General features: G+C 53.1%; 1 protein-coding gene and 2 long non-coding RNA genes across 4 annotated transcripts; 2 read left to right on the top strand and 1 right to left on the bottom strand.

Moving 5' to 3' along the window:
* Nucleotides 1-37: 37 nt before the first annotated feature.
* On the top strand, nt 38-12921 carry LOC149915056 (uncharacterized). Of its 2 annotated transcripts, none has more exons than XR_016459896.1 (4): nt 38-1142; nt 10818-11061; nt 11417-11555; nt 12730-12921. It is a non-coding gene; the product is annotated as an uncharacterized LOC149915056 (long non-coding RNA). The 2 variants fall into 2 exon arrangements; XR_016459895.1 differs by having other exon boundaries at nt 38-1181.
* LRRN2 (leucine rich repeat neuronal 2) lies at nt 5986-25994 on the bottom strand. Its single transcript, XM_090124651.1, has 2 exons — nt 25712-25994; nt 5986-8728 (listed from the first exon to the last, which is right to left on the bottom strand). Exon 2 carries the CDS (start codon nt 8440-8442, stop codon nt 6352-6354), a length of 2091 nt encoding a protein of 696 aa, XP_089980777.1. The 5' UTR covers nt 8443-8728; nt 25712-25994; the 3' UTR covers nt 5986-6351.
* LOC149915055 (uncharacterized) lies at nt 12960-15486 on the top strand. The gene is made up of 2 exons (XR_016459898.1): nt 12960-13048; nt 14917-15486. It is a non-coding gene; the product is annotated as an uncharacterized LOC149915055 (long non-coding RNA).

Below are 25994 nucleotides of genomic sequence, written 5' to 3'. Positions count from 1 at the left end.
TATATGTTTGTCTTCATGGGGAGGCAGAGACCTCCCAGCCCTTCCCAGGCTGCAGGTGGAGGGGAGGTTATACTGCAAGGATTTGTCTGCAGGGCTGGTAGCTTGGGGCTGGCTTAGTCTACCTGTGGAAGTACTCGCCATGTGGTTTAGGAGGCTGGAGCAGCTCCCCAGTCCCACTGCCACCCCTCCGTGCAGCACCCAGGCCATGCAGCTCACTAGAGGGCACCCGCCCGCTGCTGCTGGTGGAGCAGGATGCTGGCAGCTTCCTTGCAGCGCTCAGTTCCTCGCCTCTGGGCTGCGCACACCGAACCTTTAATGCTGGCATAAATAGGTTGCGTTGGGGGGTGGGAGTCCTGCGGTTAGGATTCAGCTTTCCTTAGTCTCCTCTTGGTTTATGGGGCTGGTTGGAGACCAGCAGGCTGCACGTAATCAGGAGGAAGACAGATGAACACGCTCTGCTCTTTTGTGTTGGAAAGTAGCACCACGTGCACCCTGCAGTGATTGATCACCAGCTGCTTGCCAAGGAGGAGATGCTGCTTCATAATAAGCATCTTGACTGCATTGTAGGAAAACAATAAAACTCCACCTGTGGCATCAGAATAGGAGAAAGGAGAGCTGGCTCCCCCATCCCTGACACAAGGATACCTGCTGGCAGGAGGCAGAGGTGGCTGTGTGGCTCCTGTGCAGCCTCCTGCTTGCTCCTGGCTGTATTTCTCTGAGCTTTGGGGAAGGTTGGAGTCCAGGATCACCTGTTGGCAGGCAGCTGGTTTGCACCCAGCAGCCGTTCCTATTCTGCCCTGTAGCAGCCATTGAAGCAGTAATTAGGTTTGCTGGTAACCCCTGCCAATCTTGAAGCCTGCAGGGAAGTTCTTGGCTCTGCCCCTGCTGTCTTCTCTCAATGTAACCTTACTCTGCACCCTGCCAGCAAAACCAACCAGTCCCAACATGCTCCAAAGCACAGGAGCTGCATGAAGCAGATCCCATGGAGCAGAACATTAAAACACTCATCAGCTTCTGAAGCAATTCCCTTCCTTCTGCAGGTCCCAGGTGAACGAGGTGATCCAGTGCTGCTTTGTGCACTCTGTGCAAGAGAAGCCCTCCCTGAGAAGGAACGATTGCATCGCTCCTCTGGGAGCCTTCCTGTATGTGTGCAGCTGGCCAGATGTTTCCACCAGGCTGGGGTAGGGAAGGAGGCTGCTACAGAGCATCTGTGTCCATCCTGCAGTTTGGCAGGCTGAACAAATCCTCCCATTTCTAACTAAACGTATTGGAACAAGATGGAATTGCTCACCTCAGAGTTCAGCTTAGCAGGGAGGGCTGGTGGGGTGTGTGCTGAAGTGAGGTGGCCATTCATCTCCTATGGGAAACAGCAGTGCAGCTGGCATTTCATCCTCATAGGTGCAAGTGGGATGTGGTTCGATGGGGAAGAGGCACTGTTGTGTAGCTTAGCAGAAAATGAAGGCTTTGTTTTTACAGCAGCATGCCATGTAGCTGCTACTCCTGCTTGGTTGCTGCTCTCTGAAGTCCTTCAGCTTCATTGTACTGCTTTCTAACTCATCTTTTATAGGAAAGCAGTGGTTTGGGGGCAGTGTCAGTGACCCAGCTGTCAGCATCAGGGAACCCTCTGAACAAAAGCCCTCTGGAATGTAATCTATGTGGTAGAGCAGCACACTGGACAAAGAGTCACCTGGCTCTGGAGTAGTGGCAAAGTCTGCATTAAACCACCCTGGCACTGCAGTATCCTCTGTGCACCCAGCAGTAAATCAGGAAGGACATTTACCGGAGTGATTTAGTGGGATGCTTTAAATGGCACATAAATGTTTGCATATTGCTGCGAGCGTGGGAGCAGCTTTACAAGTGCCAGGTATTATTATTTTGTTTGGAAACGGTGTTCTCTTTAAAATCAATACCACGAAGAAGAATACAAGAGCAAGCGAGTTAACTTGCTACAATAGTCTCATTATTGCCATTAGCAGAGGATTGTAACCCACACTGACAGCCCTTCCAGCTCCAGCTGTTGCTCTCATTTGGCATAAAGCAGCACTTGCTTCATCCTGACAGAGCAAGCACTCTTATCTCTGACCCTTGCTTGGAAAACTATATTTTCTCCTCCTACCTGGAAATAAAATGTAGACAGGCCTTTAAACCATAAAGAAACAAAAAAATAACCCTGGACATGGCTTAAAACACTGCCTATGAGCACTGTGCCATCAATCAGCCATGCTAGCATAGAGGACAAGGAGCGTGGCCCATTCTTTAGGTGGGCAGCACATCCTCAGCTGTTAACCCTGTGCAGGGAGTTGGTGACTGCATGACTGTGCACATCACAGTGGGAATGCTCATCCGTCCTTCTGTGCCTGGATTCTGCATGTGCATTGAGTTCCCATTGTTCTCTGATGCTTTGGGTCCTATCCATCCAACAGCTGCAAGCTCCCAGTTTGGGTCTGAGGCCTGCCCTGCTGATGGGGGGGGTTTAATTCATCTCCTTGGCTGCTCTATCCAGATATAACGTCCTATAGGTGCCACTTATCACTCTTCTCCCCACTTTCCCTTAAAGCTGTGCGATTCCCCTGTTAAATATTTACTATTCTCTCCATACCAGTGAGACTCACAGTTCCCTTCAATTTCAATTAAAGATTTACCAGGTGGGCATTGGCATCCATGGGGCAGCCCTAATCCAGCACAGAGCATCCGTGTCGCTGCGCTGGGACGATGCTGCTCATGGCAAAGCCTCATCACTGCTGTAATATTTATAATGAACCAACTTTTTTCGATCAATATTTTATTGGGAAGGTTGCTGGGGTAATTCACGCTCCGAGCATCCTCCCTCTGCCAGAGAGAAGCCTGGACTACTAGGAATAATTAACTTTTTGCTAGTTACCTTTCGTGAAGTCGTAAATCTTTAATGCTGGCTGGGAATTTAATAACGGAGATCGAGCAGTGACCTCAAAGCTGACAGCAAGGTTGGGGATGGAAGGGGGGGCAGCTGGGAGAACAGTGAGGATGGAGAGCACAGAATCCGTGCTCCTCCAGCCCAGCTGTGCTCACACAGCTGCTTTGCATGGAAGGAGAAAACCCCCAAATTTCCAGAAGGAAAACCCAGCATTTCCATGCAAGCTGCTGCCACCATCCTCTTCAGGCTCTTTCTCAGCTGCTGAGCAGCACTCAGAATTATGTTTCCAAGCAGGAAAGGCAGAAGGCTGCTCCTCATCATCCCTCCCCCCCCACAGACACACCAGGATTTTGGGATGCACCACAGCCTCTCCCCCCATAGCAGATGTTCCCCCCTCGCCCGCAGCCGGCTGTCACTGCGCTGCATTATTTATCCACTCGGTAACATTTGCTGGGATTTAGTGTTTAATAACTGTCACTCCAATATATCTTTCCTTAATCCCCCTCAGATCTGGCACGGTGGCAATTTTAAATATTTATCAGCTCCGTTTGTGTGTTTGCTGTTAAGGTTGCAATTTTCTTGTAATTAAAGATTTACAAGATGCTGCGTGAGGTGTACAAAGGGTTGGTAAAGACCAAAGCCCTCTGGCATTCATGCTGGAAACCAGCAGCTCCCTGTAGGTTTTCTATGGGTCTGAGTGATGGGGCAGCCACCCCCATGCATCTCCAAGCAGGTTTTGCTGTTGTTTTTTCCCCTGCTGCTCTCAGTGTGGCTCCTTGTGGTGCAAAGCAGCTATCTGCAAGGGATGGGGCTCTCAGCCCCCTGTTGCTGTGCCTTTGCCCTTCCAAACCCTCACATGCTGCTCTCCCTATGGCTCTCTGCCTGCTCCTCCCAGCTGTGCTCCAGCTCCTTGTTCCCTATCAGCATCCATTTCTTATTAGCAGGAGCCCCATGCAAACCCAAACTCAATTCCCCCTCCCTGCTCCTCATTAGGATTCAACACGGCTCCAGGATGGCTCCACAGACCCTTGGCTCACCAGCATCCATGGTGTGACAAAGCAGCACTGTGTCCCCAAACTTTTGCTCCTTTGGTGACCCCCCAAAGCAGGAGGTGAGCCCTGAGCACCCCAGTGCAAGGGGGAAGCATCCCAAAACACATAGCAGGGATTGGAAACGAAGCAAAGCAGCTAATTGCAAAGCACCCCCTCCCAACACCAAGGAGGTCAGTGCCTGCCTGGCTCAAAGCAGACTGCCATCTGCCCCAGCTGCTCTCCATCAGTGTGATTGATGGGCACCTCATTGCCCACCTGAGCTCAACTGAACCCATTTCCTCAATGCTTGGCTCAGGTAGGAAGCTGGAGCTGCAGTATGCAAAGGGCTGAGCAGCTCTCTTTCTTTTTCCCCATCTTCAGAGCATTGCAGCAGAGCAGGGAGAGGTGCTCACCATGGAGATTGACAGGCAGGTCTTCCTGAAGGTTTTTTGAGCTGCACCTGCTTCATCCTAATGGCATCATGCATATGGATAACACTGCTGACATTTCCCAGGGAGGTTGGACGTTTTAATTCAAATCATTCTGGAGGAAGTGCTGGAGGAGAGGCCTGCTTTGATTCCCTAATGAACCCATAATGATGCGCCCATTGCGCTTCTCTGGGAGCCAAAGGATGGAGATGTGGGTGCTGGGGCTGCCCAGCAATGGGTGCTGAGTGCAGGGCGATGCTGTGGGGCTGCATGAAAGAAGGGCCTCTTTAGAAACTTGTTTTATTAGGAGCTTAAAATAGAGCCTGGCATGCTGTGTTCTCAGTTGGCTTTGCCAGAAGTTCTCTTGCATATGGGATCCATGATGCTGCTTGCACTGAAAAAGAGGAGGAGGAGGGATGGAGGGCAGAAGAAGCAGAAATGAGACGTGGAGAAATGAGAATCCAGCCCTGGATCTGCTTTAACTTCGGTGGCAGATTGAAAAGCCCTCCTGCTTTCCACTGCAGGCTCAGCCTGGGAGCAGAGGAGGATCCACGAGCCCTATAACACTTTGCAGCCACTATAATTCACCCTGAAAAGCTCATTTCTGGCCTGATGCCCCCGATCAGGAGCTGGAAATGGCACAAAAAATTGCAGAGGGAAATTTATCGCTGGGTTGGTGCAGGATGCTGAGATTGAGCTGTGCACTGAGGGCTGTGGGGTGCTGCCTCACAGTGCTGCATGGGCTCCAGCATGGGGACAGGGAATGGTTTCACCTGACACAGCACAGTGATAATAAACATCATCAGCAATGAATAGTTGATGAGGTACTGATGGTGCTCTCCAGCTGCTGCCTGCAGTCTGGTCTATGGATAGGGGGTATAAATGGTTTAAAAACAGCTTCTTTTGGAGGTGAGGGGTTTAGGATCTCACTATGGAAGAAGGGAGCTGTACCCTGCCCCAGCTGAATTAATTGCATTTCAATCTCTGGTTTGCAGCATCACTTATTTCTCAGCAACTCTTTCCGTGGGTTGTAGCAGCCGTTCAGCTGAACTGCGCAGTGCAATAGACCCCATTCATTTGTGACTTTGATTGTCAGAGAAAGCAGCAGAGCAGATTCTATGCCTTCCTTTCCCTTCACCTTCCACATTGTACAGCGGTGCGGGGGCTGAACTGTCCTGGATCCCATTCCTTCCTGCATCTGAAGGAAGGTTTGTTACCATAAAGCCCTCTTGCTGCAGTACATACAGAAATTTAGAAGAAAAAAAGAAAAAGAAAAGCAAGAATATCCTTCCTCCCCCCTCCCCCCCCTTTCTCTTTCTGTAACGTTACCCTCCGAAGTTTACAAAACAGCCATGAGATTGCACTTGCAGGATCTGGGGTTGCAATCAGACAGCCCTACAGGGATGCCCATTAAGAGATGCGTCACTGCTGCCACTTCTGCTCTGTTTGCCCCATGTGGCTGCCATCCATCCCCTCTGCTTCGCTCTGGGGGATGGCAGCGAGCAAAGGAGGGAGCAGTGGGAAGGAGCAGGGGGTGGGTTTGTGGCTGATTACTCAAGAAAAAAAACAAGAAACAAACAAAGGAAAACGTATCCTAAAGGGAAAGGCTTTTTTTTTTTTTTTTTTTTTTTTTTTGTATTTCCAAAGCAAGGACTGTCCAACCATGGAGCTGCCAGGGCTGTGGGAAGGGGTGACCTGCTGCCCATTCCTATGGCTCTTCAACCATCCCAGCTGTCCCAGGGCTGCTTGTAGGACCTACACGCAGATCCAGACTGTGTAGAGCTCTGCAAGCCCTGCTGCCAAGCTTTGCTCCTCAACATCCCCACGCTGCTTTGTCTCTTAGCCAAGTCCGTGATATTACACCATGTCTTCACTTTTTGTTCTGTTTTGCCTGATTTTTTTTCTTTTTTTCTTTTTTCTTTTTTTTTTTTGGTAAAAAATAGTTTCTCCCTCCCTCTCCCCACCCCGCTCCCACCCAACCCAACCAATGTGACAGCCTTCAGGAGTCCAGGGGTGCTGCCTGCACCTCCACAGCCAGGAGCTGCCCGCTGCGTGGCCCCTGAGCCCAATGCTGGGCGAGACGGGGGTAAACCACTCGCATGGCCCCTGCATCCCATTGTGCATCACCAGCCCTCCTGGGCTCGTCCCCAAAACCACAGCGAGCCACCAGGCCGGTGGCCAGCAGCAGGATGCTGAGGGCCAGCAGAGTCAGGAGGCACTGCCTGTCCCCGAGGAAGCGGTGGTGGCGGGTGGCCTCTTTAGTCCTGGCGTTGACACATGCCACCTTGGCCTGCAAGTCTACAAAGGCCACGTGGAGGCAAGCCCAGTACTCCGTGTCCTGGTGGAGCCGGGTGATGTTGTACGCGTGGGTCCCCAGCGGGATGCGAGCGACGTTGGTTGTGTCCAAGCTGGAGCTGAGCAGGAAGCTGGACCAGGTGAGGTTGGAGGAGACGGCGTTGAGGTGCGGTTTCCAAGTGAGCAGGATGTGGTAGGGCTGGATGTCCAGCACCACCAGCTCCAAGCTGGCCTCGCTATGTGGGAAGGAGCTGTTGACCAGCACGGTGATGCTCTTGGTGTCTGCCCCCAGCAAGTTGTGGGCCACGCAGGTGTAGAGTCCAGCCTCCTGTGCTGAGATCCCCATGATCTCCAGAGTCCCCTCGGGGTGCACCTTGTAGTGTCCATCATGTGCATAGGGGATTAACTTCACCCCCGAGGGGGTGACCCAGTAGATCTCCGGATCCGGCTCTGCCATCGCCCGACAATGCAAGGAGATGTTGTCACCATCCATCACTTCCAGACGGGAGGGAAAGCTCTGGGTGGAGATGAGAGGCAGACACCGATCCGTCATCTCTCGGAAGGGGACGTCCCGAATGTGCCTCCTTTTGAGGTCGGGGGGCTCAGCACACAGCGTGGACTGCGGCTCGATGAAGCGGATGCGGGTCTCGGTGCTGTTGACCCAACGGATGACGCAGTCGCAGCGGATGGGGTTGCTGTGGATGCTGATCTCCTGCAGGTTGGGCAGGGACTCGACCGTCTGCTTATGCAAGGCACTTAGGGCGTTGTTGTTGAGCATGAGGGTTTCCATTTGGGGAAGGTGGTGGAAGGCGTTGGGGTGGATGAAGGACAGCTTGGGGTTGTTGGTGACGTCCAGCTTGGTCAGTTCGGGGAGGTTGATCAAGGCGAACTTGTCAATGGACACCAGCTCCTCCATGTTGTTGAGCCCCAGCTCCTTGAGATGCAGCATGTTGGTGAAGTCACTCTGCCTGACCCTCTGCAATGGGTTTTTGTTCAGATCCAGGAACTTGAGGCTGGGCACTCGCTGCAGCGCCCGTTTGGGGACGGTCACCAGCTTGTTGTCATAGAAAGAGAGGCTCTCCAGGCTGCGCAGCCCCTCCAGCGCGAAGTCCGAGATCTCCCGCAGGTTCATCCCAGCCAACACCAAGCTGCGAAGGTTTGATAGGGGCCTGAAATTCATATCCAAGATAGCATCCACCCTGTTGCCTCCGATCATGAGAATCTCCAGGCTGGGCAGCATCTGGAACCAGCGGCTGTCCACCATCTGCAGGAGGTTGGAGTTGAGGTGCAGGCGCAGGAGGCTGCCGAGGCCGGCGAAGGCACGGGGCGCAATCCTACGCAGCTGATTGTGGTTCAAGTAGAGCTCCTGCAGGCTGCTCAACCCTGGGAAGCTGCTGTCGGGCAGCTCGGTCAGCCGGTTCTCCTCCAGGTGAAGGCTGAGCAGCTGCGGCATGCTCTTCAAGCCAAAATCCCAAACGTTAGAGAAGCTGTTCTGCGACAGGTCCAGCTCTGTGAGGTTTCTGAGATAGTCCAGCTCGCTCTGCTCCAGCCTGGCGATGTTGTTGCTTTGCAGAAGCAATGTGTGCGTCCCCGCTGGCAGATCCTCGGGCACGGCAGTGATGAACAAATCATTGCAGTCCACGGTGGCAGCCTCCCGGTACGCAGAGCGTGGGGTGTACCAGGGTCTGATCTGGCACACGCACTGCAGAGGGCATTTCACCTTCCAGGGTACGATGGGGATGGCAGCAGCAGCCACTACGCAGAGCAGCAGCGAGCTGCCCTGGAAACCTCTCATTTTTGGGTGGTGGGACCAGGTTCCTTCGGTCAGGGAAAGCTCAGGGGGTGCAACAAGAGCAGAGCATGAGGTGACCGTGGTGGGGACGGGGTCTGCAGGAGGAGATGCCCCAAGTGAAGCCCTCGGAGCAATCAGCCCCCACTGCCCTGCCTGACTCCCCCAGCTGAGGGCACATCACCCCCTGAGTGGGGCCAGTCCTTTAATCAGAGCTTCGCCTCCTCTTCCTCCCCAGTGGGTTCATTTTGGCACTCTGCTGCATTTTCCTGGTTGCTCCTCAAGATCATTCCTGAAAGAGGGCAGACAAGGAGTTGCGTTAGGGGAGACCTTGCACGCATGGCATGGACTGGAGAGGCAAAACCCCAGCATCAGCCCCAAGACATACTAAGACATCCACTTCACCTGCTTTGTATCAGCAGCATCACCTCTCCCCTCCCAGCCCAAGAGGTTTGGATGTTGGCTCATGGTTGCTCTGTACAGGGCAACCAGCAGCCCATGGACCTCTCGTGCCCATCTCATCCTCTTTAGTCCTCCATTGCTCTGGCCTGGGGAATCCCACCCCAGCTGCCCTCTGGAAATCAGAGGAGGGACTGGGACCAACCATCCAACCCCAACCGTGCACCTCAGCACTTAAAGCACTGCTAGGATCTAATTAACAGGACCAGGAGTCGCTGAACTCATTGGAGGCTCCTGGAAGAATAGTGAAGCCCATTAACCCCATCCCTGCTGGGTGAACCCCTTTGTATCACCCCCTTGTTCTCCCTATAAAGGGCTTCCAAACAAACTTTGTTCGGCATCGACTCAACCAAACCTGGTGCCAGAATCGATCCCTGCACCGCCTGCTGTGGGGGCACTGCCTTTAAAGCACCTCCTGCATTAAAGGAGGGGAAGGTGGTATTGATTTCTGCTGCTTCTGATGGACCCTCAGCTTTCTTTTTAAATGCACGGACACTCCTGTGGCTTTCAATCTCTCCAGCCATTAAAATACCAAAGAATTTTTTTTCCTTAAGAAGAAATAATATGGAAGAATATATATCTGTATATATAATATTTCCTCATGGTTGTGAAGAAGAGCCCAGAAAAGTGCTCTTTCCTAGGGCTGGCTATGGAAAGCCCTGTGTGTGAGGTGATGCTCCAATGGCCTGGGTGGTTGTATAGCAAAAGGACCCAAATTTACAGAAAACCATAATTTTCTGCTTGGGTTTCTGGTTCTGTTGGACATGTTCCCCAAATGGATCAGGGAGGGCTGATGCTGTGCACACAGCATTGCATGAAGAGGCAGCAGAAGCCCAGAGGGAAGAAAAAAAAAAAAAAAAAGCAGCACAAAATAGAAAAGCAACGAGAATGAGAATTGATGAGGCACAGAGAAGGGAAGAGTCTTTTCATCAGCAAGTTTGCTGGATGAAGCCAGGAGATAAATCACTGCATGGAAAGAGCTTTGGTCGCTGCTGCCTCTCCCCTGCTGCCACGGAGCAGCCTGGCTGTGGGAGATGGATGGCTGCAGCTGAGCTGGCTCCCTCCCTGCTCCCTTAGCAGCAGTGAGAGGGGCTGATGGTCCCCAGGGTGTGCAATGAGGCGGGAGGTGATGGAGGAGAGCCTCTGTCACCCTGGTGGAGTGATGTCTGGGGAAAGGCAGAGGTTGAGCAGTGGATCTTCTCTGCAAGCAGCATCAATCCTGCAGTGGTGTCCCCAGGTGATGTCCCCAAGGCTTAGCAGCCATCTCAACCACCCTGGGTGCACAGCACTGCCCTGAGCATGCTGTGAGCTCCTTCCAAACCCTCCTCTTTTCTGAATGACAGCTTTACCGAATCTGAGTGTGGCTGTCACAGCTTTCCCATTTTGCTGTGCTCAGGCAGCTGTGAGCCTCTGCATCCCCATCAATATGGTGCCAGATGAGAAGTGGCAGCCAGATGCTGGAGGACCTGTCCCTCCCCAATGCCTTTTTGCTCTTTTCCAGGGCATGATGCCCTGGAGGAGCCCAAGGGGGATCCAACCTTTGTGTACAGGGAGCAGGAGGGTGGGAACACACAGCTCTGCAGGGCTTTGCAGCCTGAGATGCACACACTTGCTCCAGCCCAGCAGGATCCTCTCTGTGCACTGAGATGCTGATATCAGACCCATGTGTGCATCTCTCCTGTGTGCACGCCCACAGAAGGGATTTTTGGCAGAGCTTCACCCCTCCTTCAGCTCGGGGTCGTGGCACTCAGTGATGTTTATCCCTGTGCTGAAGTCACATCTGCACTGCTCAAACCTCACAGGTTGTGTTAATGAGAAAACCAGCAGCGAGTTAAAGGGTTCTGTATCGACTACTTACAAAACTTGGAAGTAAGGCCCCCTGCCGTGATCTGAAATGCTCCTCTCTCCCTCTTTGTCTGCAGCATTTCATTCTGCAGGGCTTTGCTGTGATGGCCCATCGCTGTGGTGTGGTTGGGGATATGGACAGCATCACCATGTTAACAGCCCTCCGTGGCTCTGGAAGTGAAATGTCAGTGCTGGAGCATCGCTGTGGGCTGTGTGATGGCGTGGAGCATAGGATCAACCATGGGCTACAATGTGCTAAGTGCATCCCAAGGGATCTCTGAGCTGCAGCATTCTGGATCAGCCACTTCGACAATGCTGGCGGTATCTACTAGATAGCTGTTAATCTCTAATGAATGTTTTTAATGATCCCCTGTTTAACATACAATACCTGACGTGTTAAATCTGGAGCTGATTGTGGTGAGGTGGGGTGGGAAATGACGGAGCTGTGGGTGCCCCTGTTTGTTTTGGGGAGTGGGACATGATGGTCTATAGAGGTCCTTTTCAATCCCAACCTGTGATTTGAGGCATACAGCCTAGTGGTGTTGGGCTGATGGTTGGACGTGGTGATCTTAGTTTTCCTTTCCAACCTTAATAACTCTATGATTATTCTACGACTCAAGGATTCTCCCCTCCCCACTTGCAGCCAATGCTCCAACCAGCTCTGATTTCCTTCCAGCCCTCCAACAGCGATGGGCAGCGGTACCTCCATTGGTGCAGATGGGATGTGGGGAGGTGAAAAGAAGATGAGATGGAGCTCTGGGGCTCAGCACCACGCATGGCTGTGGCTGGAGACCTCAGCAGAACCTTTGCTGGATGTGAGTTCTGCTTTTCTCCCACATGAGAAGCTTCACCATGCACACGTAGCATTGTGGATCAGTGATGCTCAGCCTCCATCTCAGCTTCAAGTTGGGAGCGCAGCAAAACCCTCCGGGTTTGCAGTCTGTTGTGTCCATACAAACCTTGCGTACAAAGCAATGGCACAGCAACGCTCAGTGTTTCTGGAAGCTGAATGCCTCCCCGGCCCTCCTGCTGCAAGCCTGGTTCAGCAGCACAGCTGGGTTGCAGCATCAGTACCCCAAGGTGGAAAAGCAGCCTCTCCATTCAACACAAAGCAACCGACCCAGACCTCAGCAGGGAGTTTGCTGCCACGTCAGAAAATAAACCAATAAATAAATAACTACAAATCTACCCAATCCCTCCGGTAACGTGGCAACTCCCCAGCACTGCTTTTTCTCATCTGTATGCTTTGTCACAGCCCCGCACCATCCGCCGGGTGAGTGCCATGGCAACGCTGTGGTCTTTAAACACAGGAGTTTGTGCTGTGATCGCAAACAGCATTAGGCAATTTAATTAAGCAGCTGGCAAAGGAAAAACTTTGCCTGTTCGAGGCGTTTTTATTAAATTCGGGGGCATTATGCAGCTCTGCGCCCTTACTGCATGGTTGGAGGGATGCTCCTGCCCCGGACCTTCTGCAGCTTCAAAGCAAATAAACAGCACGGAGTAGAGGATGGGAAATCCTACGTGGATCCTTGCAACCAGCAAAGGCACGGATGGGGCAAAGCCATGCTCTGTGCTGAGCTGTTACCCCCTAAAAGCATTTGCACAAGGCAGGGAGCAGAGCCCTACAAATGCTGGGCTGCTGCTCTGAGTGTTTCTTTCCTTGGTTTTGTGCAAGCAGACTCAGGGACTTTGCTTGCTGCCTGAGGGCCTCGTCCTGCAGCTCTCCTGGCAGGGAGGGAGATAACGTTGGTTCTGCTCATCCAGGAAGAAGCCAGCAGATAAAATTCTGCCAGGGAGCGTGCAAAGCAAACAGCTCCACTGCTGTATCTCCTATCAGTCCCATCCACCCGCAGCCGGCGGGCAGCAGCCGTGCTCACACCCTTATCAGACAGCTGCTCCCTCCTCCCCCCAACCCCAGCAGTGCTTTGGGTGGTTTTTAATGAGGAAGGTTGGGAAACGAGGCTACTCTTTCTCATCTTTTACTTTCAGGCTCTGGACCCACAAGTGTCCCTGGCTTCTGTGCTGGCCCGGAGTGGTCCTGTCCCATCCTCCTGCTATGGGAAGCCCTGAGGCTGTTTCATTGAGATAACACCACCAGGAGCCCTGGGGCTGCCTGGTTTCAGGGTTGGTCTCAGGGTTATGTGTGTATTTGTAAATGTCTTTCAAAAGCAAACTGGAAGAGCTGGCTGATCTCTCGGCTGGATTGCTGGGAAGATGGACTCTCAGGCTCAGCTTGTGGCTGAATCGTTCCTTACTTTGAAATATTGGTGTCCTCAACAGACCCCGTGCTGCATTGGGCAGTGTCTCGGTGCGTTTTTGGATGCTGCTCACACGACTGGCACATCTCCGGGCTGCAGCAGGGCTCAGCTGTGTGTGGCCACTGCAGCGCTGTCCCCTTCCTCCTCACTCTCCCATTGCAAACAGCCCAAACCCAGAGCATCCCCAATACCACGGGATGGCAGTGGGAGAGTGGGGTTGGGATGGGATGGGATGGGATGGGATGGGATGGGATGGGATGGGATGGGATGGGATGGGATGGGATGGGATGGGATGGGATGAGATGGGGTGGGATGGGATGGGATTGGATGGGATGGGATGGGATGGGATGGGATGGGATGGGATGGGATGGGATGGGATGGGATGGGATGAGATGGGGTGGGATGGGATGGGATGGGATGGGGTGGGATGGGATGGGATGGGATGGGATGGGATGGGATGGGATGGGATGGGATGGGATGGGATGGGATGGGATGGGATGGGATGGGATGAGATGGGGTGGGATGGGATGGGATGGGATGGGGTGGGATGGGATGGGATGGGATGGGATGGGATGGGATGGGATGGGATGGGATGGGATGGGATGGGATGGGATGGGATGGGATGGGATGGTGGCTGCTTCCCATCCTTCTACCACCGACTCCGCTCTGCTGCTGTGCTCATCCTCCAGCTTGCTGTTTGCCCTTTCCAACTGTTGCTGCACTGTCTCTGTTTCCAGAATGCTATCTCCCCAATCTTCTTCCTGAGTGGCAATAGCTAATTTAGAGCTCTTCACTGCCTAAAAGCCTCTGAGAGCCTCGTGCAGGGTTCCAAATGCCATTTGGCTCCTTCATCACCCGCAGGCTTTAGAAAATGTTATCTGCTATCAGTGGAGCTCAGCACAGAGTCCATTCACCTCCCTGCAGTTCTTTTGCTTAGGACCCCGTGTGGGACCCCCAGCCTTGGGGACATGCCTTGTGGGGATGCTGCTGTGCCCTTCAGTCCCTGCACCATGCCCTTGCCAGCATGCAGCTCTGTTTTTGCACCAGAATCTTGCTCGTGAGGTTTAGCTCCATTTTGCCAGGTTTGGAGACAGAAATTAAGATTTTCTTCCCCAAAACTCTGTGTACAGCGATGGGGTGAACCGTGCAGCACCAGGGAGCTGTGCTGCAGGCAATGCCTGCTCCCTGCTATTGCCTGGCAGACAAACAGCCCCGGTGCTGCAATGAGCCACGTGGCTCCTCCTGCCCACTGTGCTGCTCAGTTATTGAACTGCCTGGAAATCACCCCCAGCTCTCTCCTAATGAGCTCACTACGGACCTGCTGTCCAAGGCTGGTGGGGGGAGAGCTGTGCCAATGTGCACCAAATTGGCTCACAGCAAATTGGGGGGCATTGATGTATTCCTCTGAGCCCATCTCCAACACCTTTCCTTGCTTCCAAACCCCGCAGCCCCCCAGCATGGAGCTGGACAGCGGTGGGATGCAGCAATGCAGCCTCTATGCTGGTGAACAGCGTGCTTGTGTCACCTGTGCCATTAGCAGAGCCCTTTTCCTGCCATTTGCTGCCATTTTCTGGTGGCTGACAGACACCACTGCTGCCATACGGGGCCATAGGGCACTGGGGATCGGAAGAGGAGGAGGAGGAGGAGGAGGAGGAGGAAGGAGCAGCATTTTCATGGGGGGAGAAAGCAAAGGTTTAATGCTCTCAGCCTGCAATCTGCCCACAGCATTTTGTGCTCCAGCTTTCTGGCTATGGGGTAGACAAGAGGATGGAAAGGAGAGAAAGTGGTAGGGAAGGGGGGGACCCTGAAAAAGCAGAAATCCCCAAAGGTGGCAAATCAAGGAGAGCTCTGACTCTTGGCCACAGCACCGAAGGAGGGGTGAAGGCTCTCTCAGATCTCTGCCCTGCTCTGTTTTTAGGGTGTTTTCTGCAGGGTGTTGCATGCCCATGAGTGACACCATGGCTTGTTCCATTCCTGGGTTTTGGGAGGAGCTGCTCTGAATGGATGCTGAGTGCACGAGGAATTGAGCACTGAGACACAGAGCACTGAGACAAGCACTGGCTGCTTGGCAGAGCCCTGGCCTTGAAAGTGGAGCAGATGCCAGTCCCAGACAGCCCCGTCAATTCTAGCTAATAAAAAGAATATTTTGCATGTTGGCCACTTTGCAGAGGCTTTAATGAGAGCAAACAAAGGCTCCTTGCTGCAGATCAGGGGGTGCAGGAGAGAAGCACCCCCTGCACCCATAGGACCACACAGCAGCTCCATGGGGCTGAACAAGGATGGCCAGTGCCCCCCAAAACAGCCCCAAATGGTGACACTGGACCAGCTGTGCCATGCTACAGCCTGATGTCTGCCACTTCCCACGTGGGCTATCCAGGAGAAGGAAGCATCACCGGAAGGGTTAACTTTTTTTTTTTCCCTTTTCCCATTTCCTAAAGGAGAGATTTCATGCCATGCTGAATAAATAAAATAATGTGATATTACAAAAGACTGCAGCGCAGTATATTAGATAGCACAGCACCGTTGCAGGGCGTCTGTCAGCACCAATCACCGTGACTGATGACTTATCAAGAATGGACCTGACATTTCCAAATGAGCTGTTTTGATAGAGCTGTCATTCAAAGGGGATCTAAAATAAAATAATAATAATAATAAAAGCACCCGATAGGAACAGGAAGGGAAAATGGAAAACATTTGCCGCCTTCATCCCGCCTGTTTAAGGCTTCCCAGCTTGGCAGCGAGACAATGAGGTGCGTGGCACAGTTCAGCAGTGCTTGGCTGCTGGGGGAGCTCCCTGCAGGAGATGGGGAGCTGCAGCCCTGCACCTTGCCCAGCTGGAATGGGGGGCTGCATTGCAAGGGGCTCTTTTGCATTGCAGAAAGCAAGAGTGGGGTCGTGGGGGCTTGCCTCCAAATGGGCGCACATCCCAAATGGGTGCATGCCCTTAGGGTGGGTGAAGCTGCAGCCTCTCTGTGCTTGCGTGGCTGGGAGTGTAGGGAGGAGATGGAGCAGCTCGAGATAACTCTCTGTCCTTGGAGGAACTGACAAAATATTGTTTTCCTAAAAGCCCCAGAAAATGCTCTTCGCATGACTGAGCTCCGCGGTGATACTCATCCATTCGAGTCACAGAGGAAGGAGGAGAGGGGCTGCTCTGGGAGGAACCTTGGGATGTGTCATTAATGGTTTGAAAGGAGCGTGAAAAAAACCCAACCTGACGCTGGATGTAGGCATGTGTATGGATAGCAGGAGAAAATGGTAATGAGCACAGAACCCAACTGCCACAGCTCTGACCTGCAGCGGAGCAGCGATGCTCAGCATCGCCCTGCACCCTCCAGCCCTGAGCTCCTGCCCAATTAAGCACACAGCTCTAACGGGGTCCTCCTGGCCCTAACGAGCCCCCGTCGTTAGCTGATTGCTGTGCTGTGTCACTGCCACTTGTCAGCACGGTGACAGCGGGAGCAGCGAGGTGACACTGAGACGTGGAGCAGAGCTGATTTGGTCAAATAGGGGAAAACTACGGCCACCCAAATTGCTGCATGGGGCTGAGCTGATGGTTACAACCCCAGGCAAGGGCCCACATCTCCCTGCTTTTGCCAGGAACAGGCACTGGGGCTGCTGTGTGCTGTGGTGGTGTAGGATCCCAGCATAGGGTGCACGGGTTCTGGCTTTGGAGGAGCTCTACAAGCAGCTGCTGTCACAGAACCACGGAATCATTGAGGTTGGAAAACACTTTGGGGATCGTTGCATCCAACTGTAAGTGCGACTTATTGAGTCTATCCCTACCCACATCTGTTAACACCATGTCCACACATCTCTTACACACCTCTGGGCTCAGGGACTCCAGCACTTCCCTGGGCAGCCCATTGCAATGCTTGAGCACCATCTGCATGGAGAGATTCTTCATAATATCCAGTCTAGAGCAGGTTTCCAGGTTTCTCAAAGAGTCCCATGATCTCACAAATAACATCTCTGGCTGTGACATCGCTCCTGCAGCTTTTGAAGCCACGAGAATCACTGAGCTTAAGCCTTTCCTTCACCAAGATCTGCCCATACGCATGTTTGCACGGAACTGCACCTCGAGTATTTCAATCTATGGCAACTTGAAGCATCTATTTTACAACCTGGATTAGTTTAGTTATTGAAAGGCTGCTTTTATGGTTTCAGATGTCACCCACCAAGTTTTAAAGTCTGAAAACCTAGCAGGACACAAAACATATTTCCCCTTAAAGCAAAGCTACCGGTCAGTTTGAGCAATGACTGCCAGACACCATCTTGTTCCCCCCACGGTTTTAATTGGTGTTGTTCGAGAGCTGCACCCCGGGAGGCTCAGCCTCCACCACAATGGAGGAGGAGCATTGAGGTTCAGACAATTTCACCTGCCACTCCTCCACAGGGGGCCCCATGCAGCTCCCAAAAATGGGATCTCCCAGTATGAGGGGTGCAGCCACCACCTCCTTCCATCTAAATCAGCTATTCAAATGAAAGGTGATTCAATGGGACGATGGATTCCTTAGGAAACATCGCCAGCTCTGCAAGGTGCAGAGGATGATGATGATGCCAGGGGGATTTGGGGATGGAGGGGGAAGGAGGGAGGCACGGCCGGAGATGTTTGGCGACAGCGAGGTAAAATCAGAATGGGGAAATAATGGTGTGATGTTTCAAATTAAATGACAACCCCCTGCTTCAAAGGGCAAGCGGAGAGGATAACAGACTGTGACAAAGCAAAACGTATGGACACGGGCAGCCAATTCCCCTAAACACGGCTTTCTCTGGCTTTGATGTCTGCAAACAAGTGGCCTGCAATAAAAAATGAATGTATTCCCCTGCACTCCCCACCATGGGCATGGCTGTGGTCCTGGCCCACCCCATCCCCACCGAGCCCTGAAGTGGTGGGGCTGTGGGAGAAGGAGCGAGACGGCATCACTTAGCCTTCATTAGGCCAAATTAAAATCAGAACCGAGATGACAATTACAATTTGTGCCCGGCTAATTGTTCACCTCAGAAGCTGATCGTTGTGCAGATTGGGGAAATTAATTGTTTGCAATCCCAGGTGGGCTGGCTCTGAAACCTGCTGGAGGCGTGGAGCTCCTGTGGGCACCACAGCCAGGAGATGTGTGCTGTACTGCTGGGGGGCTGCAGACCCCAATCCCTGCTTCAACCCACCCCGAGCAGCTGCACAGTGGCTGAATTTAGTGCAGCTTGCAGCCCGGCCCCTCGCATCCTGCAGCCTGGTCCTTTATAACATGCAGCCAGCTCCATGGGTTTCACCCATTGGAAGGGTCTCAACCCATCGCTTGCCATCTCCTCAATGGCAGCACTGCCGTCCTCACTGCTGGGTGACAGAATGGCTTTGCTTGTGATGTCTGTCCCTGCCCACCCTTCCTTCTGGTGCTAGGGGTGCTGCAGCCATTGCTGCTCCTGGTGTCAGCCGAGCTCCTGTCAATCAAACCCAACCCTTCAGAGCATCCTGCTGGAATTTAGATTTTTTTAATCCCCGGGGTGCTTGGGAAAGGGTGTTGTGAGCACTCGGGTGTAATTATAGCTTCTAACGAGGCTGCCAGAGAGGGGGAAGGTGCCAGATTTCAACGGAAACGGAGACCTCCAGCTTCTGCCTTCTCCCACCCCGCAGGTTGCTGGCAGGATCTCGGCTTCGACGCTGCTGCGTGGGAGCTGGATCCCTGCAGAGCTGGGGCTGGGCGTGCTGCAGGCTCATCCATGGGCCAGTACCTTTTGCAACCTGCAACCAGGTCCTTTGCAACCTGCAGTTGGATCCTTTGAAACCTGCAGCCTGCACTGTTGCAATCTGAAGCTGGGACCCTTGCAACCTGCAACCAGGTCCTTTTGCAACCTGCAACCAGGTCCTTTTGCAACCTGCAGCCTGAACCTCTGCAATCTGAAGCTGGGACCCTTGCAATGTGCATCTGAGTCCTTTGCAACCTGCTGCAATCCCACATTAGAAGGGCTGCTTTTCCCTCTCCTCCTCCTTTTCTCACCTGCAATTCCTAAAGCAGACTGCAGCTCCTCTCCCTGGAATAAGGGTCTCATTTGCTCACTTTTCTTTGGCTCTCAGACAGCTCCTGCAATGCCAGCAGCCTGGGGCACAGAGCATGGAGCACTGCCAGCAGCCAGGCACTGGGACATGATCATTCCTATGCTGTACACACCTAATGAGCTGCACCAACATGACAGCAATAGCAGCTCATAACACTCACAAGTGTGTGCGTGTGCCTTGCAGCGATGTGAGTGCTGGAGAGACAGGTGCATGTCAGGAAATGATGGTGTATGTTTCCTTGATATACCATTGCCCTCTGTTGCATGCTGCAGATACAGAAAAGCCCACAGATGGTCGGGGTGGGATGAAGCACAGCCTGCAGAGGGAACAGGGAGCAAGATTTTCAGCCCTGGTGAGCCTGACTGAATGATGCAGACAGCTCTGAAGCTCTGGACACTGAGTCTTTGTGAAAAATCAAGGCAGCATGGCACAGGAGCTGAGACTGGAGAGGGATGCTCACATCTCTTCCATTTATTCCTACATCTCTCTAATCAACCAAGCAAGCAGCACGCCTGGAGCTGCAGCATGCAAGCTGCTTGAAACCTCCTCTCCAAAGATATGAAATCCATGGGAAAGCATCCATTGCTCCGTGCTGCTCCTGGTCATCCTGAGTCCCCAACCCACTCAGCACAAGGCTCTGTCCCCATCCCATAGGCATCCTGACCCTATGGCCAGCACAGGTCTGCTTGGGGTGACTCCATCCAGGCAAGCACAGTTGCATCACCCGGGGGGACTCTTCCCAGCTGAGCAGCATGGAAACAGAAGGATCAATAGGAGCGTGGCTGTAACCATCCCCCCTTCCTGCCCACAGCGAGGCCATGGCAGCATCCTTAGAGCAGGGATGCTCCGGGCAATGTCAAAAAGCCTTTTGAGCTCTGCTGCCCACGTGGCTGGCAGCAAATCCAAACTGCTGCGAGGAGACTGTCACCTGGGGAACACACATCCATGTCAACGTGGCACTGGGATAAGGTCTCACCTCCCATTACAAGTGCTGGGACAGCAGCTCCGGGCAGCTGAGCATTGGGTTCACGCACTGCCCTCTGATCCCAGCCCAGGGGATGCTTTAGGCTGAAGTGCTCTCACTGCAGCATTTTGATGTCGATCCCTTCAGATGGATAAACCTCAGCTCTTTACGCTTTCTTCAGCAGGTGGGGAAGAAGAGTTTATTAAACACAGCTTTAAAAAGGGAAGGAATTCCTGAGCGTAATTAAAATCTAAGCCACGATGGGACGTCTGCTGTTATTTCTCCAGAGATGCCTGTTGCTGGAGACAGTATTTCTTCAGCTAAGCAGTAGTGCTGCAGGCAGGGAATGCTGCACAGGGGCAGGAGGGCAGCTGTCTGCCTTTGCTGACCTGAGGGTCGCAGGCGATGTTTCAGCAGCTCATTAGGACACAACAGCCATAAGGAGCACAAGGGTGGCACTGCAGGTTGGATGCTGAGCTGCTCCCAGTGCTGCTGGCAGAATCTTTCCTGCTCTCTGCTCATCCACCAGATGCAACGTGCAGCACTAACAGCAGGCAGGGCTGTGCTATGAAGGAGCTGCGCAGGAGAGCTCAGAGCTGCACTGAAAACCCCACGCTGACCTCAGGTCCTGCTCCATCCCCACAAACTGCAATGGCAAATTGTGCCTAAGCTGCCCCCAGTGAACCTGGGCAAGGCGTTGATTTTTGGTGTTATGCATGGGTTGAAAACAAGAAAGCATTGATTTCTCTCTCCAAGCTGAGTTTCGCACCTCAGAGCACTGTCTGACCCTGCGGTGGTTTTGGGGTTTGCATGGGGCCCCTCTCATTTCTCTGCTTTCTGCTGCATCTATGCCTTGCAGGAGCAGTCCCTCTCCATCCCCAATATGTCTGTGCTCTCCTTTGGGGAAAAAAGAAGCTGTGCTTCAGCACCTGCCTTGTGCAAAGGGCTCCAGCTTTTTCTACTCTGTGAAGCTGTGCTGACAACACCAGGGCAGCATCCCCAGCCCCATCCCTGCTGAGCACCCCGTGGGATAAATCCGTTCTTTGAGGCCGAGGAGAGGCAAAGCAACATCCAGCAGTCAAAGAAAAAAAACCACCCAAACCGTAGATTACTGCAAATGCCAATAAGTCATTAGGAATCACAAGAAAAATGTAGGGTTGCCATAGCAACTGCCATGCATGGCTTTTGGGGATGCTTCACCCCTTCCTAGGGCGGGGATGGAGGAAAAGCTCTGTGCTGTGGCATTGTTCCTATTTGGTTTGGGGGTGTTGAGCCCCACCTGGGGTGCAGAGAGGCTTTGCCATCAGTGAAGACCACAGGGATCATCCCAATGGGATGGGGATCATGGGGTCTTCCCATCCATGCAGAGCTGCTGGGCCATTTCTCTCACCTGGCACAGCCCCGTGGTGCTGAGCCTCCCACACAGCTCCTTTTCCATTGCATCTTTTGATAAATGCTTTAGCAAAACGCAACCTCTCCCCATTCTGTTTCCCCCCTGCTTCCCTTTCCTGCTCTCTCCCTTCACCCACAGCATCTCAACCAGGATTGCAGCACAACCCTCTGGGTGCCACGGCATCAAAACCCCATTCCCTTCCCCTAAGTGCCACAGGTGCCTTAGCAGCAAGATGCAACAAGATGTCCCACAAAGCAGAGCGAAGGGAGGACACTTCTGGGTGGACAGGAGTTGCTTGGAGCCTCTCACTGCAAACTTCTCCCCCTCCCTGCTGGGGTTTTTCAACTCATTTAGCTCCATAATCCCATTATGACCGGCGCTGCCCAAGGAGACCGTTTGCATCAAGGACACCAGGAGAACCAAGGTTGGCCCCAAGCCCTGGGCAGGGCAGATGGAGCAGCGCAGTGGGGAATGCAGTGCTGCTGGGTGATGCCTTAGCATCCATCACCCATTTCCCTTCTAAGCACTGCAGTTTCCCAAAGGAAAACGGCTTTGACTGTACGTTTCTTCCGTTCTCCGTCCCCATTCAGCACTTGGGAAGACATAAAATAAAGCAAAATGTGACGCTGGGCTGCTCTGTGGCTCGGAGCTCTTCAGTGCAGTGTGACATGGAGCCAGCCCTAACTGCTGCTCCTTCCCAGTGCTCAATGCAGGGTCAGATCCTGCTGCTGCACCGCGGCTGTGGGAAGGTCTGACCTGACTCCGGACCAATGGAGCAATGTGACCCATATGATGCTGCACAAATCCAGCCCTGGGAAGCCCGGCTGCCCAGCCCTCAGCACATAGAAGGGAGGAAAACTGCCTCAGGAATGGGAATTAGCAAATTTTCTCCAATGTTTCTAAAAGCATTCGCTGGAAAATGCAGCTCTGGATCAACTGCAGCCATCCAAATTCGGATCAGACGCCGCAGAGCTCTCAGAGCAATGCCTGAACCCAGCTGGACTCTTCAAGTCAAACAAGCAGCTCTGGTTCCACGTTTCCAAACCACATTTTGAAAGGCTGAACCTTTGAATTAAATTGAATTATCATACTCTGAAAGAGCGATGGGCACCCAATTAAAAGGCGCATTCCGGCGCAAAAAAAAAAATTGCTTCATTTTGTAACGTTCCATAAAGAGAAAAGAAGAATTCTTGTTCTCTTCCCAGGTGCCAGCATCGCTTTCTCTGTTTTTTCCACATTGATGCTCTTCACCCACACACCCCTGCTGGGATGAGTGGGGTTTCCCTGTGTTTTCTACCCCCAAACTAAGCTGGGATTAGTTCTCCTGTTGGGAAAGGTTGGTTAAAATGCAAAATCCCCTTCATGCTGATTGCAAACTCGGCACTGATGAAAGCTTTTACATTCAAAGCAATTGCTGAGGAGCACGGCGGCTTCGTGCAAAGCAGGTTTCCCAGTATGAAGCTGGAGATGAGGCTCTGCTCAGCTATGGGCAATGGGAGGATGGCGTGGGGAGACCCTGACCCCGCACATCAAGTTTGATGCTGGAGAGGCTGCTTTATGGCCAGTGATAAATGCCACAAAATATGGTTTTATAATAGTGCCTGGGATGGGCTTTTAAATCCAGCGGGCAGCTCTGGGGCCTGGAGGGGTCAGAAAATATGGGCGCGTTTATAAGCTGCTGGAGGGGGAAGCTGGTATTCATTCTGAGTAAGGATGGTGAATAATTTATCATGAGTGATTTAAGGACTAAGTTCGTCTCTTCTGCCCGTCTGGGTGAAAAGCACCCAGAGAGCCAGCAGCAGGCTATAAGGCACCGCTACATCCCAATTAAGCCCTTTGTGAACGGTCTGGGAACGGATCCCGATTTTCCCCTATTTCTTTGTTATTTGGTATTGCACTCCACAACAGAGCCGGGGCGTCGTTCCTACTGTTTGCAAACAGCTCGTGGAGAACATGACATGAGATGTCTGGGGGAGGCTGCTCTGAGGATCCATCACCCCCCTCTCTCGTGGGATGGGGGCATCACTGGGACCCCACTCCTTGCACTGAGGGACCCTGCAGCCCACACCCCCCCATACAGCACACAGAAACAGGGCTGGGGGCTGCCAACCCCCTGCTGAGCCCCCGCTGCTCCCAGCCGTGACCGGAGTGATTTTCTCAGCCATTTACTCCCTTCCTAAACCCACCCATTGGAACAACCTCTTACAAGCCCTCTATAAATTTCTTCATCACAGAATACTCTGCTGTCAACCACTGAACCTCTGTGTCACTGCTTGGGTGCTGGATGCTGACTGGGTGCGGGGTCAGTGTGGAATAGGGGGAACCTGGATCCCCACAGAATGCAGGGATTGTCTGGGGCATGGTACGTCTGGTGGTCAATGAGCATCAGCAAACAAAGCCCAACCCCTACATGCAACCCTGAGCCCAAGGAGACCAACTCCCTTCATAGGAACAAGTTTTGGACTCATTGAATTGTGATGTTTTCTCTCTTCCCAACGCATTCCCAGTAAGTAATCCCGTTCCTTGTGACTCTGCCCAGGGCTGGGCTGGGAGCTGCTGCTCACGCTGCAGACATTTCCCCATTTCATGGCCAGGAGAGCCAAAGTCAAGAATATATCCCCATCATACCAAGCTGAGAAGGAGCTGCCAGGGGTCAATGCCATGCTGGCAGCTCTTCAGGAAATCTGCCACGTGCTGGCCCGTGCTCAGGACCTCCCTACATGTCCCATCCCTCCCCTAGGCAGAAATTTAGGATCACAGAGCTCTCAGCCCCAGAGGGGTCAGCATGCCCTGTTATGAGTGTTTCCACAGCTCAGCCCCAGCAGCTGACACTGAATTTCTCATTTCATGTTGCAGAAAATAAAAAAAGAAAAGGTCCCACTCAACGGAAGGAGCTTAAAATGGCAGAGGAGCAGAATGTGGCACTGAGTTCTGCTCTCATCTCTCCTCTGCACAGCCCCTGATGCCAACACCAAGGGGATGACAAGCCGGCTCTGCACCAGCGCAAGGAGAGCTCTGCCCACTGCAATGAGGCTGGATTGGAGGGATGGGGGTCTCCTGCCATAACGAGGAGGACAGCAGCTGGTTTGTGGTGTCCCATGTCCCAAACCTGACCCCCAGTGACTGATGGGCTCAAGAAGTCCCACAACAGGGAGCAGTCAACGCTGCATGGAACTTGCATTCACCCTGCAGCTACAAAGAATTAAGGCAAGCAATGTTTGCTTCCCAGCTTTGCTACAGGCTCTACCTGCATGCAGGCTGCAGCATCAGGGCTGCTTGTCCTCCAAACAGCAGCAGGGGCCGGGTCCTGGCTCAGCAGTTGCACAGCAACATGGTAGGGGGGGGGAGGTGAGATGGGCAGGGTCTGTATGTAGCCAAGGGGCTCTTAATGCACACAGACCCCAGGATCCCCATTGCTCCCTGGGCTGGCAGCACCCTACAGCCACAGGAGGGGCTGCTTTTCTTGTACACAGCAGTGTTTGCATGGAGAATGGGAGCTAAGAAGTGGTAAAATCAATACAAAACCAGCAGAGAGAGCATTAAAATGACCCCATGAGCTTCTCCTGCAGAGCAACCCAAAGCCTCTTACCTTCCCCAGGGGCCATCCTTGCAGTGTGGGGCTGTGCACCCCCAGCACCCTGCTGCCCATAGGCTGCACACCCACTGCCCAGGGCTCCCAGTTTGCTTTCCCCACTCTTTTTGCCTTGCTGCACTCTCAGCAGGGTTGTGCCTGGCACCGGTGGGTAAAAGCTGGTTGGGAAGGAAGGAGGGAGAGCACAGGACCAGGCTGCTGGATTTGATAGAGTCTCTTCTTTATGCCCTAACTTTGACGCTTTCTCCAGGGCTCGGGCACAGAGGGGTTAATGCTTGAAAGTGCTGCTCCTGGCGGGATCACATCCTGCTGGCAACCCTGTGCAGTGCTGGATGGGTTTCACATTTCGGTCTCAGTGACACCAATGCAACCCCACTGCATCGCCATAGGGATCGTCACAGTCACCCCATCAGTGCCCAGGCAAGAATCAGCCCGATCCCAGAGAGGGTTTGAGGGTAGGACTGGCAATCCAGGCTCCCCCATCACTTCCGAGTGAAACCTTTCCCTGGAACACCCGTTGTGCTCCTTGCCCCCTCCTAGACCACTCAGCAGATGCTGTGTGCACTTCCTATTGTCATCTGCTTCTCCGCTCATTTTTTTAACACATCATTCATACCAGAGATCAGAAAGAGAGGAAAGGGTAAAACCCCAAACAAACAGCAGAAGCCCCAAGCACACCCAACAGAGATAATACGGCTGAAGCCCTACTCACCACTGGGGTCTCCTCCTGTCTCCCATCACCGTGAGCATCCGCTGCGGCCGCCGCTCATCGGGTGCGGGCAGACAAAGGCTGGGGGTGCGTTGGACCCATCAAAGAGCTCTCCAGTCCTCCGGGGAGGGGAGGACAACAGCCCACCCCTGCACGCTGCCTCTGTGCTCTCTCTCAGCGCCTGATCCGGAGGCAGCGAGGAGAGAAATCCATCCTCCCCTCGCGCTGCAGCCGCTGCTGCCCCCTCCTCCTCCTCCTCCTCCTCTTCCTCCTCCTTTCTTCTCCC

The sequence above is a fragment of the Phasianus colchicus genome, chromosome 25 (genome assembly GCF_987193195.1).
Source record: "Phasianus colchicus chromosome 25, bPhaCol1.hap1.1, whole genome shotgun sequence".
Lineage (NCBI taxonomy): Eukaryota > Metazoa > Chordata > Aves > Galliformes > Phasianidae > Phasianus > Phasianus colchicus.
The sequence above is the reverse complement of the archived record's forward strand: the minus strand, read 5'-3'. Positions and strand labels throughout refer to the sequence as shown.